Raw genomic sequence first — 15262 nt, 5'->3', positions numbered from 1 at the left:
GTAATGTACCGAAGGTCTCTGTAGAGTGTTGAGCTGCAACCGGTAGGTGTAACGCTCAGCAGAGAAGGATAATCAAAAGCAAAATCCAGTCAAAGCCTATCTATTGCCGTATCTGTCGACTGTCAAATTCCAGTCCCTTTATGGTCGAGAGCTTCGGACGGGACAGACCAAGCCAGCATGATTCTGGAGTCAGAACAGACTCGAGCGCTCTAGATTCTTTGGTAAGACGTCTAAATGTGCGGTCAAGAAATTATGTTTTAACAAGCCAACCAATAGGCAACAAGAGTTGTCCTACATTTTTATACACCAAAAAATGATCATAATAGAAAATTTCGAAGCTCGCATTCATGAATCGAACTCTAGTATAGAATAAATAATGAACTAGTATAAAAATATCATAAAAACTGAATTTTTCTTCCGACAATGAATGGGATATTCGTAATAAGGCTAGAGTTTTTCAAGCAAGAAATAAATGGTGGGAAAAAAAAATCAATATCCTCTCTGATGCCGCTCAAAACTCATCACAGCAGGATTCCTCATCTCGACAAAAGAGCTCTGAACGTCACAGTCATCGCAGTATGAAAGTGTTCCTTATTTGGTGTAGAAAACTTTTTCGTAAAGCTGCAATGAAAATCATGAAATATAACTCCACTTCACCTGTGTCCTCATAGACAGACAACTAGGAATAATCAAATTCTGAGCAAGCTCTGCACTTAGTCGCGCGCGTGATGCTCGCTTCAAGACTTCCTCTTTCCGTTACACTTCAGACGCTCTTACGATGAGAGCAAAGTCCCTGTACTCCAGTTCAAGTCTCAACCACTAAATAGACGATAAGCAGATAGAGCGCCAAACTGGCAGCCGATTTATAACAGCAACAATAAAGAATTGGGGGCATATCCCGATCAATAAATAAAGAGACGATTTTTTCTGTCTTAACGATTAGCAAGTAACAGTTGCTATACGATACACAAGTAACTCATGGAAACAAACCGAAGTCCAACACTATTCATCCAGTACAAACCAGACAGTAACAAGCATCTAGGATTCACAACAAATAAGAAACTCCATCAAAACAGCAAACCCAACTAGAAAACCACATAAATCTCCTTCGCAAGCAACGAGCAGCTATGCTCCGATAACTGGACAGTGCGACGCTGCCACTTAAGCGATCTCATTTCTCTCCAGTCCAACACTTTAACTACAGAAAATGGCAGTGAAGTTGCTTCAAATGCAGTCGAAGCTCGTCTGCTCCGACTGGTGAGTGAATCAAATGCCCCCACCCAACAGCATAGATTCATGAATAAATCAGTATTTGCCAATATTAGGCTCGTAGTGAAAAATCTGATTTGCAGAAACGCACGCCGTTTCAGAAAACAGATTTACATAGACACGTACATGTACAATCTTCCTTTTACATCACCGACATGCCAGCATCCTAAGAAACTGCATTGCCAACGCGGAGAATGATGCTCAAGGTGAGGTGTCCGTTATACTACCGTAGCGGTTTACACGGCACACGGCGCTCCTATAACTGGGCATTACACGCTGGAATTCAAGCATCAAACCAGAGCCGACAAATAGCGTGAAGTTATTCAAGACGTATAATGTAGTATTTAAACAAGCTACCTCATGGATGTGAGAGCGCTGACGAACAAAGTATGCGCTCATTTTACAGAAGGTAAGTTGCACCAACTATCCACCGCACACGGGCCTGATGAAGCCAGCATTCCGTGTATTTTTTCTACAAATGTCATACAAAATTGAAGTACACATTACTACACATAAGAAATAAATGGAATAAATGTAGAGCACTGCAGGAGCGGCCCCTTTGAGTATTGCTGGTGTGAAGAGATTATCGAGTCAGCACACCAAGAGACTCGCCGCTTTCTTCCTTTAGCTACTAAACGTGAGCTGAGCGGTACAGTGACCCCTACAATGCACGACCGCATGGCGATACAAATCCTCCTGGCATCACGAATGGCAGTTCTAAGTAGCAAGAACAGGCGAAGCCCAGCCCCAGGTTTCGCCCAGACATAAAAATTACGGCTTTTCTCCCTAGATTTTTCACTTAGCAAGTAATTTTGAAACGCCACCTAATCGGCAGATTAGAGATGAAGTCTGAATAGTATTCTTTAGAGATATTAGCGCCCTATTTTGATGGAGTTTTGCTTCTACAACAGGAGCAAGAATCTTATTTCAGGACACGATCTGACAACGTATGTGTGTTAGTACAAAGATATTGCCGTGACTAGAAATAAACTTGTTAAACTGACATTCATTTACCTCTCTATGACCGCGTAACCAGAAAGGTATATCACATAAGCAGTATCATCCAACAGGGTTTGTCAATCTATCTTTTACGACACAGTATTCGCAGAATTATCGAATGTGCTACAAAACGTGTACCCATTGCAAAGGCTCCAAAAGGAACGTAGGTGCGTCAGAAATTCCAAGCATAGGCTTACCGTATGCAAAGAAGGGCACACCACAAAATAGGGAGAAAAGGATTAGTAGTTTAACCGATGGCCGGACTTACAACCCGAGTCAACCGCTGGATCGCTGCAAAACGGTCGATTTAGAGGGTAAATGTAAAACAACAACTCAGGAACAGTGGCAGGTTACGAAGCAATATCCGAACAATTGCAACATAAAATACCTACACCAGCTCGGTATTGATCTGATCAAGAGAAAACATTATAAATTCGGAGACATTAGTGAAGTGCACTAATATGGTTTTAACATGGATAAATGGTAAACAAATGGGAACTTTCCGCACAACGAAAATTTCTGCATTAATGAAAACATTCTGCTAGAATGACTAAGAAGCGTCACCAGGACGGCACCGGTAGGTCAGACATACCAAACGAGCTTCCCTCGCACCGCCGTCACTTCGTTGGGAACTAGTGAAACAAAAAATTGGCCGGCACTTCGTTGGGAATTAGTGAAAAAAAAGGATAGACAAGAATTAAACGACTTTCCCAATTGGCAGGCGTGTGTAACAGCTTCAAACGCGATTCATCTTTGATGAAGCCAATAAATTCGGATACTAACAACAGCAGCAGCAATGAGCGCACGGTTTGATGGTTGGCACGAGAGCCAGCGAGATCTCGTAAACGACATTTGCCACTGGACAGTCAAAGTTAGCTGGCAGTGGCAGCACAAGCTGCATCAATCTTAACTGAAGGTGGATGACCTACAAGAGAATAGGCAGGAGTGGTTTCCCTTGATAGTAACTAATAACACAGTTACTCCTCGTACCGCCGTACTAAAATGAATGGTTCACAGGCAATATAATAGAAGACTCTGGTTATTATACGATTTCTTTACACTTTATACAGCTTATGATGACGCGACACGGGACTTTCTGAGCTGAGAGCCTCATCGTTTAATATTACGCCGAGAACAAAATTGTGAAGAGTGTCCACAGAACAGAAGACTCGCACGAAGTTGATAGCCTCGAGGTCCGTCCAGATATCAAACGACGAGCAGTCACATTGAATGAAATTCCCATTGTTTGCCAGGACTGCCGCACTACCGTCGGTCAACATATACGAAGTTACAGCAGCTGAGCCGCCTAGCCGGCGTACGACGACTCTGTGTTCCTCCTCCACTGGCATACACCGCAGCATGGCGAATCTTAAAAGTTATACATCAAATAACCTCAAAAATTGCCTAGTCATATGAGCCTACTCATTTATTGGGAGATGACAAAGAACTTTCGCCACTAGCTGGAGCTTTTTCTTTGTCGCTGCCGTCTTTCATTTTATCCACGTAATCGGTGAATATATCACGAAACCGAGACCAAGACTTTTCCGGAATCGTAATCGCCGTTCGGAAGTTCGTTTTCACCTGGGGGACAAATAAATTCATACAATTTTTGCAGGAGAAAACATAGCTTCCAAGTATTTTTCTAATTTTTGGTCAATAATACATTCAAAATTGAACAAAAATATCGCTCTGTAGGAATTCGCGACAGATCTTAGTCCAGCATCTACTAGACTTCCTACTACAGGCACGAGTTTCAAATTATGTTTCAGCCATTCCGAGTTATCCTATCCACACAAAAGAGTATTATGCCTCTAATCCACACAAAAGAGTATTATTATCCCGCCTAGATTCATAATCATAACTCAATACAGGCTGTCCTTGCCTATTACATTTAAACTCAGATGCCTAAAATGTCACCTCTGATATCCGCATGTAGATGCCCCTATTATTTTGGCCGATATCAAAGTAGAAGTTCTTGTTCTCGACGCGCATGTGACGCCCCTCTGGCAGTTCTCCTTTGAACCCTCCATCGTCGGTGCCAAACTCGTCCAGCAGCTCCTGGAGCGCGTCACGAAACTCTATCATACCCTGCGCTGGGATCGCAATCTGGCAGCGCGGCCCGCCTCGTGCGATTGTCTGTGATACCTGAAAAGTTAGCAGCTATCATTAGGCGGATGTGTTAAGAAGGCTGAAAAACGATGATGAAGCTAGCGAAGGAATAGACATTATGAAGATAACCAGTTTTAACCAAGTGGCTAAAAACGCTGATGAAACAAAAAGAGGGAGTGCGGGTGGCAACTTGAAACTAACTTCTAGTGAATGGCTGAAAAATGCTTCAGAAAAAGGAGCGATCGTCTGTGAGAAACCATGTTGTAAATGACTAAGAAAAACATCTGGTGAAAGAAATTGTGGCCAATTTGTGGTAAATGACTAAAAAAACTATGCTGAAATAATGGACAGTAATCTATGAAAAACTGTTATAAAAAAAAGTCTGATCGCTTGCAATAACAACCACGAATCGTGTTGTATAGAAGAAAGGTCTAAAAAAAACAGGTCCAAGTTTTATATTTGATCGAGGTCATATCGAAGAAAAAAAATTATTCAGAAAACATGGATCTGCGGACTTATTTGATAGGGGGTCAGATTGTTTAGAATGTTCACCACTCTCGGTTCGTTCAATTAGAGTTGGCTACAATTCTATCTATTAGGAAGAAATCTTACCCTCAGGAACCGCCCTCTCGAATTTTCCTTGAGGTCGAGGTAGTACCGTCTGTTGTCTTTAACCATTGTCTCAGATTTGAGTTTGCCGTCTTCGGGTAGCGTGTCAGGATTCGGCGGTCCTGGAAAAATTAAACATTTTTACATTTTACACAAACTACATGGTAAACTACACTTCGAGCGAATAGAGTTATCGAAATCAAACGTCAATTTATAGCGAAGCTCGATGGAAAAAATTGGTAGAATTCAGTGGTATGCGTCCTCCTAATGTTACAAATCACTTAAGTTTTCAACCTATCTCAAAATTTTAACATACTTGAGAGAGAACTATCACGCAGTGCCAGGTCCGTTTCAGTAGTCATCCTTATGCAAATGCACGCTGGTAGTAAAAACTTTTCGATAAACAGAGGTTCAACAGCGGTTAATTTGAGCCACTTTCGGACGATATTAATGAATCACTAATACACCATAGGCAACTAATACAAAATAATACAACTTTGAACTCGACTGTGCGACAAGACTCACCCAAATTAGAATAGAAATCACTAAATTGAGAAAGGTGTTCTCGAAACTCAGCCGCGGTAGACAATGCTAAGAATACTTGGTTCCTCCGACCGTCAGCTCCGATCTGAAAGAAGATCATGTTATCAAGATATGGCTGGTATGATATTTCGGTCGAGAATCAACCGATCAGTTTGTCCATGAATAAATGCTTTATTATGCGTCCAATGTTCCAGTTCTTCAAGAAGGGAGAGTCCTCTCTAATAAGTCTAATTTAGGGCACGCATTTCCCATTTTATTTGATATAATGTGCACCAAAAATTTTGGTGGGAAAATAATAAATTGTTGCCAATTGAACTGAAACTAGACTCGCTGAAGAAATACTGGGTAAAAAGCAGCCAATTCAACAGGACGGATTTCTTGCGACGCGCACGTGTGCGAGCTTAAAGTAACTGAAATGCAATTTGGATTTCATTGCTGAATAGGAAAAAGAGCCTGATCAAGTTGGTACACGAGGTCACATTAGCACTTGCGACTATGAGCAACCGTAGCGAAATTACACGCAGAATCATCATATTAAAGATTCTACAAAGTCTATATAGATTACATACAAAATTTACTTCGTTTACGGCGTCTTTGAATATTGGCCTACACTAGCGAGGAAGATTTGCTTATTGGTGGATACAAAATTCCGTTCAACATTAGAAAAGGCAAAGAAATAAAATGAGAGTCGAGGATAATTTTCCAGATTTTACTCAGGTTATCTGGAATGTCTCCATTAAAGCCAGAACTCAAAGATCAATCGTTATTCACCTGTTAGTTGAACTAGTTGCGAATTAGAAACCTTCAGGAGTAACGCTAGTTATAAACGCCATTTGGCGCGACAGAATTTTTCATCATTAGTTCATACCAAGTTTTATTTTTGTATAGTCGATATCTTGAACTTGTATTATACGTTTGATTCTTTGCTGATTATTTCTAGTCTATTTCAAATAAGTTTAATTACTTGCTCGAAAATGAGTTCAATTTACTGTCCTCTGGAATAAGGGAGTCTTGGAAGAATTACTAGCCAGAAGCGCTCACGTTTGTCCTGATTGTTCTGCTCAACCAGATGTCAATTCTGGAAAATGCCTCTGATTTTCCCAACTTTTTAGCTTACAACCATACAGATAAGCTTTACGAGCACTGCCAAAAACAAACGTGGTACAAACTATTCTAAAAATTTCAATACGAATAAACGGAGTAGACATTTCAAGTCTTTTAATGAAAACGTATTGATAGTAACTATCTTGAATTTCTTTAGAATCCATTTATAAATAAAACTACTAATCTGTGTTTTTCTCACCTCTGCCACTTTCATGAAGCGACCCCGTCTGTTCTGTTTGACGTCAATGTAAAAACGTTTACTCTGAATTTGAAGCATCTTCGTGGCCAGCTCCTGTTCGCCGACTTGCTGCTGCCCTGAAATCAACCAAATAAACATTTACAATTTTGCCCGAGCCATCTAACAAAAGATGCACATATCAGATTTTGTCTATCCAAAGGCGTCTTCTCAGGCGATGATCGTAAAGCGAACAACGAGCTAGAGGAGCAACCTGAAATGGTAAAGGTTAACAATATGTAGTCAATTGCTTGCAGACTACCGAAGTAGTCGGCTGGAGGCATCGACGAACAAAATAATTTTTGCTCAACACCATCAAGCTAGGAGGCGAGTGCGAACTAGGGTTATAGACGTTACCAGTCAATGAAAGAAGTGCCCAACCTCAAGTTTTCACCGGAATTTAACGGCTTAAAGGCACTTCGATAAATTCAGCTAATTAAGTGAAAGTCACTCACCTTTCTGTGGCATCTCAAACCCCATGGTAGATCCTAAACTCGAAGGAAGAAGTAACGAACTTCCTGAATGAGTGGCCACAAGAGTAGTAGTCATGATTGATCTTGCTTTAACCGACTGACTAGCCTAATCAACGAACGATCCCGCCAATTAAGTCTACCGAAATAAGAGTAAACAGGTGTGAAATTTATACACAAAAGGCTAATTGAACTAATATCTCGACACCATCTCACAACTATGCAATAACCGCTCTAACTGTCAATATCTGGGCAATGAACCGAAACAATAGTCCAATATGGATTATGGAAGACCAACCAAAACCAGTTAATCATTGTGACAACCGACAAGAAATTGAAACGGAATTCAAAGTTCCACTATTGATCAATTCAAAAAGAAAGAGTCGAGTGTTAATTAAATTTTATCAGAGCTAAAGTAAACCTATTTGAACCGGTTGCATAGTAGACGGCAGTCACGGAATTCAACAGTTAGCTAAACACCTTCACCGGCGTCTACGAAACCGCACAAAATTTGTCACGGCGACTTGTGTAGTTCAATGGAGCCAATTTTTTTAGATAAAAATTTCGAAGCTGTAAAATTGCCTCTTTATTCGAGTAAACCGAAAGCAGCTCTCGTTAAATTGTGATAGTCTATAGTTGTTGCATTAGCCTCGTATTGGAGTACGACGGCAGCGTAGAGGGAGTGAATAATCACGCTCAACTAACGAAACAACGGCTCATACGAAACCTCATGCCACCACAGACGCCAGGCATGCACTAGGACTGGACTGGAACTGGAGACTGATCTCAGACAGACTCAGACGCCGGCCAACCGCGCAGCAATGCTACCGACTGAGTCGGCTTCACTGCAACCAACGGTCAAGCAAGCACGCCAGGCGGAGGCCGGGCATGCCTGAAATGTCTTCATTTCCGGACGCGGTTGCTTTCGAACCACCTGCACAGTTTGCGCTTGCTACTCAGGGTGCCTTAGTTACACTTCAAAGTTCGTGATATCAATAATAGAAATTATGGTTTACAAGACGAGTGGACAACATGATCGCTCCAATACATTATATTCAAGTAAGAAAGACACAAACGTCCAATTCTAACCATGATCCGAGCGCGACGCTAGAAATCCGTTGATCGACCACGTGGAACACACACACCGTAATTCCAGGAATTTTTAGCGCGGCAATGGCGGCAAGCACAGGAAACGACGAACGAGGCGCGGCAGACAAACTTAATAACTAACGCCACAGTCAACTGACAAGAGAATTTCAAAACTCGTGCGTTCATTCTAAGCAGACTCCGTGAAAGCTTGAGCCAACGCCACGAGACATTAGTCAGAACCAGCAAAAAAAGTGACAAATTGAATGAAAAGGTTAAATCTAGAATTCCAGTTAGCTTTACGATTTTTACTGTCTACAACATGATTGCGGGTGGAAGATTGCAAGTAGTTCAAGTTTATGCTGCTACATGACCGTGCCGAAAAGCGGGTTTCTATCCAAAAAACGATCATATTTCGTATCAGAATCGCATCCTGATGTACATGAAGAATATTTCAATCATTTAATCGGACTTCAGAGTATCAAGCCGAGTTTAATTGTCCCAAATTTAATCGAGGTTAGTTTTTTAACAGCTTCGGGAAGAAGTTTGAAGCTAAGTAGATGAAGAAGATTAAAGTACCGAGTTAGTTCTAACATGCCCCGATAATAGCCAAAACCAACAATACTTCAAATGGAGAGGTAATATGCCAGTTAAATGATCTGCCAACTAATTAGGGCAGGGTGGCACTAAATTTATTCAAGAATGAGGAGAGATAGACAAAATTTGCCATTTATTATTCGTTGAACAAGTGAGAAATCCTATGCATAGTAATCCAGTTTCCAAATCTTATATGCAATTCTCAAAAACCGTCGCATAGAATACAGAACACAATCACTAACTCGCGATAAAATGCTCTTTAAGTGGGTTAGAGGAGCAAACACGGACAGGCAACTCTTAATTGAAGAGATCGAAAGCAAACACATTTTAGGGCTTCCTCACAAGATTACCACCGCGATCTTCAACCTCATGTCACGTCACTAAGTGATATTATAGTGTAGTATAAACCGCTTGTTCGCCATAGCTGACAATGCTTGCTTCGACTTCATAGTTATAATGCTGAACCCAGCAATCGCCATATTTCTCTAGCAAACCAATCACAGCACGAAAATGTAACAGCGTTCAAGGAAGACGAACAACGTTCCGCACCTCCAGCCGGCGGACTTACGAGCACCTGTACGAACGTTGACTCCTAGACACCCCAGTGGCAATGTACTTTTTCTTTGAATGGTACTTCGCACTGAGCCGGACGATCGTATGTAAGCTTACTGTTGGAAGATTGATAGTAACTGTGTCTATAATCGTCAAACATTATGCTTTTTTGGCTCAATTTAGGATATTAGATATCGCATCTGATAAGATAGTGGAAGCCAGGAATTTTCTAATTTTTATACTCGATGAAAATTCACGCTCTTCGTTCAACAGTTGCTCAATTTTACCTCAGTATAGAGAGGGAATCAACCACAAGTACCGAGCATTCTTTCAAAAAATAAGCATTCTTTTCATCGAGTAACATACGACGAGACTAGCTTAATTGCTGGGTCAAACAACGACGTCAAAACAGTTGAACACCTCAAAGCAAAATTTAAATTAACCCTTTCTTCAATTCGGTCTACATACAATCAACTAACTGGAACTAACAACTGGAGACGACCCTAACAAATATTTCCCACGGTACCGACATCAGCTACTCTCAACTCTCATCAAAACTAATTCAAAAATGGCAGACTTCAAACATGTAGATAGGTACCTCAATTTTCATCAAGGAACATTTTTGGAATGGATCGTGAGGTTTCTACAAATAAAGGTATTTTGCCGACTCTTGTGTTGCTTTTTTTAACTTTGAATAGAGTCTCAAATTTCTCATGTTCTCAACTAGGAAAGCAGGAAGCTTTTACTGATGACAATGAGAAAAAATATAATTTCGTTCTAAATTAGCACACTGCAAGGAAAAATAGACTATTCCATTAAAAACCATTGATTGTGAGCAAGCAAAAGGGCTTGCCGGACATGTTCAACGTCCGAATTTAAAACAAAGAAAAGTTGGCGGCATGTGTTGAGTGACTGACTTAGCGTACCTGTTTGTGGTGGATCGTTCGAAAGATTTTAGCAATACAACCGAGTAACACAGATTCTACTCACCTGTATCATCCTCGAAATCGAGGTGATACGAGGATGGTAGATCCAGATGTCCCCCCGAGGAATGGTATCGGCCGCCCCGGCCCTCATAGGCCATAATGGGGAGCAGAGCAAGCCGCAAGCTACATTAAGGTACACCGCACATCAGTCATAAGTTTCTGCGGTCGACCAGTGAAAACTATATTAGGCGATCATGATGCAGGAACCCTGACTCTTGAGAAGGTGTTTCTTTGTAATGACCAAGACCAGCTGACGAAGGTCGGAAGAGCAGCAAGCTGTTCAGCGGCTCTCGGACTTACACTGATGCTGCCTGCACTCACAGTCCCAAGCCAGATCAATACGAGTAAGTACAAGCACCACCATCACCACCACCGTTCTTAACATCTCAAAAACAATAATAAACATCCATCATTTAACGCACAAGACGGCTTATCTTTTGACATAAGAGAACAGCAAGCAAGGGCACTTTGTCCCGATGAGGATCCATGCAATGAGAGGGCCGGCAGATCTGAGACCGCGAGCGAGGCGACCCCTCGTGAGCTCGCATGCAGTGCCACACTGACACTAGAACTGTGCCAGCTCCGGCCACTGCCTGCTCGGTGCAGCTCAAAGAGAACTATTCTCATCATACCCTAGTGGGATGACCCAAATAATTAACATTCTTCAAAAATTACCGTCCAATGTAGAAGGTTCCAAGATCTTTGCCAATAGAGCCTATTTTCAAAAATCTATGATGGCTACATCATGGATATGCCGGCAAAGGACCAATCAAATAACTCGTTCTAAAGTCCACTATGGGGAAATCAAATAAAAATTATCGTAATTTAACGCATCACTAAACAAGCACCGAGCTGTGCGAACCAGCATTCAAACCTCGTAAAACGTTTAGACAATGCACAGGAGTGTGTAGTGCTTAAAAATCCAAAATCCTCAATTAAAACTGGAATGTTAAAAGCAGATACCTATTTTCGATGAAAAAAGTGCCTACTTGAACTTTTTTGTTTGAAAGAATGAATTTACGACTGAAATATAAGCGAAATACTTTTTATTCGAAGCCAGAATTGCTTCGGCAACAGCGAGATCAAAATGACCTAAGTGACAACAACGAGGCCATCGATCAACAATCACAATCGACCAATACGAGAGATATCAATATAGCAACGCTATTTCAAACAAAATTTTACAAGAATCAAATATAAAAATTCCGCCTTTCTCAATGTACTATTCAGTTTGATATGAATAAATGATCATATGAAAGTCAGTCGTTCGCCGTCAACCATGACTTCGTTGACGCGATTCGCCGTGAGTGATACGAGATGACTGCTACTCTACAATAAATACCCGTCATCTTACCTTCTGTCGTCTTGCACTAGTGAGTCAAGGAGTATGTTGCTCTTGGTATAAAGCAAGCCAAACTTACCGTGGCAGGGAGCCTCACCCTGAACCTAATGACTTTCAGGTCTCACCGATCGACCCGACACTCACCTGCAAGTGAAAAAAATTACCATTACAAGTAGCAAAGATATTAAATCATTCGTTATGCGTATCAAGAACACGATGTTTCGTGCTTACGAAAAATTGAAACAAGAAAATTGTTAACATGACACAGGCATATGTATATACATAAATTAGCAGTGGTGCAAGTGATAATCTCATCAACACACTCAAGTTTTAATCGAGGACATGAAGCTGCCAGATGGAAACTTTTTTTTGCATAATAAGGATTTAATGAATGCTTTCAATATTATGTGCAAAACCAATACAGGTTCATTCACGACAAAATCAAACACTAGAAACAGCAAAGATCCCGCCGAATAGAAATGAAAGTTGATTTTAATTAATAAATTGATCAACTAAATATCAGTAAATGGATAAAAAAATCTCAATTTGAAACAATGCGCGCTGAACGCCAATGCCCAATTCCACGGCTTGCGTGCCGTCGCAATAGTCCAATGAAGTCTCTGGAGCATGTACTTCTAATTTCACTTACTGTAGGGACTACCCTGCAAAAAAATTGTCTTCGGGCTAACATGGCAAAATGGTTCGTATTCGACTTAAATAACGAGTTAAGAGCATATCAAATTCGGAAAGAACTGCAGAAAAAATCTGAATTTGTTTTTGCAGTTCAAGTTACATGGCCCATATTTTTAAATAACCGCGCCACGACGCCCTCACTACGATCATCGTTTGAATACTCACCATCGTCAGGATCAAAAGGTATTGGGTTGACCCATTTGGATATCCTAAGAGTGTTGTATGGCCGACGAGACCCTGGTGGTCCACACTGGCTAGCACCGTCATCTTCATCGTAATAAGAGTATGGAATTTGCTGCTGTTGCTGGAGAAGAGGCGGTGGAGGTGGTGGAGGCGGAGGAGGATGGTGCACAAGACTATGGTGAAGGTGATGATGGACAGGAGGAGGTGGAGGGAAGATAGGAGGCCTGGAGCACACGAGCGTCGTAGGAAACGTAGGAGGCAGCGTCCGGTGAGCCAAAAACATGGGATGGTGAGAAGCAGAAGACGAGGCGGCCGTCACGACGGAGCTCTCGGCGGATTTATGACAGCTCAAGCAAGACGCTGGCATCAGCGTCGGTGGTTCCAGTGTGGGGCGTAATGCTGCTGAAGAAGTGCTGGTCACGCGGGCTCCTGCTGAAGGTGAAGTGTTAGGAACTCCTCTAGCTGCTGAAGGAAGGGTACCGATCCCTCGACCCGCTGCTGAAGGCAGAGGGCCAGTCCCTCGACCCGCTGCTGAAGGCAGAGGGCCAGTCCCTCGACCCGCTGCTGAAGGCAGAGGGCCGGTCCTTCGGGCTGCTGCTGAAGGCAGTGAATTGTCAGGGCCCGGCACTCCGGATAAAGTTGCCGTACTCGTCACCGCTGCCGATGCACCGTGCGCGACTGCAGTGACCACCGTAGGCGCAGGAGAACGAATGGCAGAAGCGACCGCCGCAGCAGGCAACGCGGCAGCCGAAGGAGAAGTGGTCGTGGTGGTGGAGGGAATAGCAAACCCAGCAGCTCCAGGGGCACCCGAGAGCCGCGTGGGAGCAGGATGCCGTGGTACTGACGGTGGCGTCGCTGTAGAGGGCGCTCTCATGCCCGTGGTGGGCGCTGTAGAAGGACCAGCGGTGGCTGGAGTGTTACCACCCGCAGGCTGCTGGGCTGCTGCGGCTGCAACAGCAGCGACAGCCTGCAGCACCTGTTGCTTCTCTTCGTGCATGCTCGTGTGGCTGCTGCACGCAGCGCGGCGCTTCCCAGGAGCAAACGGCACGACGGCAGGTAGTGATGTTGAAGAAAATAGCGCCACCGTGAATTTCAGCAGTGAAACCCGAACTTTTCAAACGTATATTCATGTATTTAATTCAATACATCAAGTTCCTGAGAATCTCCGTACTTTATGATCTTGTTCCGGGAACTCTTGCTGACCAATTTTCTTTTCCCAGCCCTCTTCCTAACATATGTTCGTGTTCCCGGCACTCTTTCCAACTAATGTCCGTGTTCTCGGCGCTCTTCCTGACTGATGTTCTCGTTTCCGGCACTCTTTCTGACTGATATTCGTGTTCCCGGCACTCTTCCTGACTGATGTTCCTGTTTCCTGCACTTTTCCTGACTAATGTTCTTGTTTCTGGTACACTTCCGGACTAATATTCTTGTACCCGGCACTCACTTACCACAGTAATAAACTTTCTGGTGGCAACACTAAATCGAGCAAATTTCAAAAATTTCACGTTCAAAATAGATTAGGAAAAAAATTTCGTTTCTCAGAATAGAGTTACTCTCACAAAATGAGACTTTTGGAATTAATTCACAATCACTTGCAAAGCGTAAGTGGCAATAAGCTACATCCGAAAAGGTGCCGCTAAATATCAAGAAGCGCTGCACAGCAAAATCTTGAGCTCATGGTCGAAACAATCATCAAAAAATACACTGTGCATGTAAGGCAAGTCATAATACGAACAATGCACTAACATTCAAAGTAGCCAACAAAATTACATACAATAAAAAAACACCCGTGATGAGCTGGAAAACTACTGACTTTACTAGAGCAGCTACACTCATCTACTACCCTGAGTGTCCTGGAAGAGTTCAAGAAATACCAAGTGAGAAAAAATATTCCTTTAGCAGCACCGATAAAACATCAAAATAACGAATAATCCTAAACATGACTACTGATGAACGGAACATTATGATGTAACCGCTGTAACGGAACCACGGACGTAACCTAGCGTAACAGGTTTTAACTAATGTCATAATTTTGTTCGATAACTTAGTAAATACATTTTGCAAATCAACTATAGTCACATATAAAATTGAAAGTAAAACCGCAATTAAAGGTATCACATAAAAGAGAATATCGTAACGCGATTCGCTGGAAGATTATGGTACAACATGGGAAGCTACCGTATCAATAACGAAGGTTGGTTGCATGAAAGATTGTCAGTGCCGCACGCCCATCAGAGTAAACCAACTATAGATTCAAAAGCGACCGCTAGAAAACAGCAATGACTAAATACGAGGATCGATGCACGTGTAATTTTATTTACTAGAGCTTCAATGACACTTGAGTCGCCACCTCACTCAAGTAGCAGCGCTCCTATAGACGCGATATATCTTGTTAATTGCATAGCGTAAGAATTTTCTAGCAACATTTAAACATATTTGCGATTCTTTTGTTCAACTATGACATAACAAACTATATTATAGCCAG

The 15262-nt window shown here is 42.2% G+C and overlaps 1 protein-coding gene across 1 annotated transcript; it reads right to left on the bottom strand.

Moving 5' to 3' along the window:
* Positions 1–84: 84 nt before the first annotated feature.
* LOC108680547 (protein bassoon) lies at positions 85–14622 on the bottom strand. Its single transcript, XM_018169397.2, has 6 exons — positions 12760–14622; positions 6833–6948; positions 5512–5614; positions 4990–5108; positions 4186–4413; positions 85–3849 (listed from the first exon to the last, which is right to left on the bottom strand). Exons 1-6 carry the CDS (start codon positions 13772–13774, stop codon positions 3691–3693), a joined length of 1740 nt encoding a protein of 579 aa, XP_018024886.2. The 5' UTR covers positions 13775–14622; the 3' UTR covers positions 85–3690.
* Between the last annotated feature and the right edge of the window lie 640 nt (positions 14623–15262).

Source organism: Hyalella azteca, unplaced genomic scaffold (genome assembly GCF_000764305.2).
Source record: "Hyalella azteca isolate HAZT.00-mixed unplaced genomic scaffold, Hazt_2.0.2 contig6573, whole genome shotgun sequence".
Taxonomy (NCBI): Eukaryota; Metazoa; Arthropoda; class Malacostraca; order Amphipoda; family Hyalellidae; genus Hyalella; species Hyalella azteca.
This window is presented reverse-complemented; position numbering and strand designations above follow the sequence as displayed.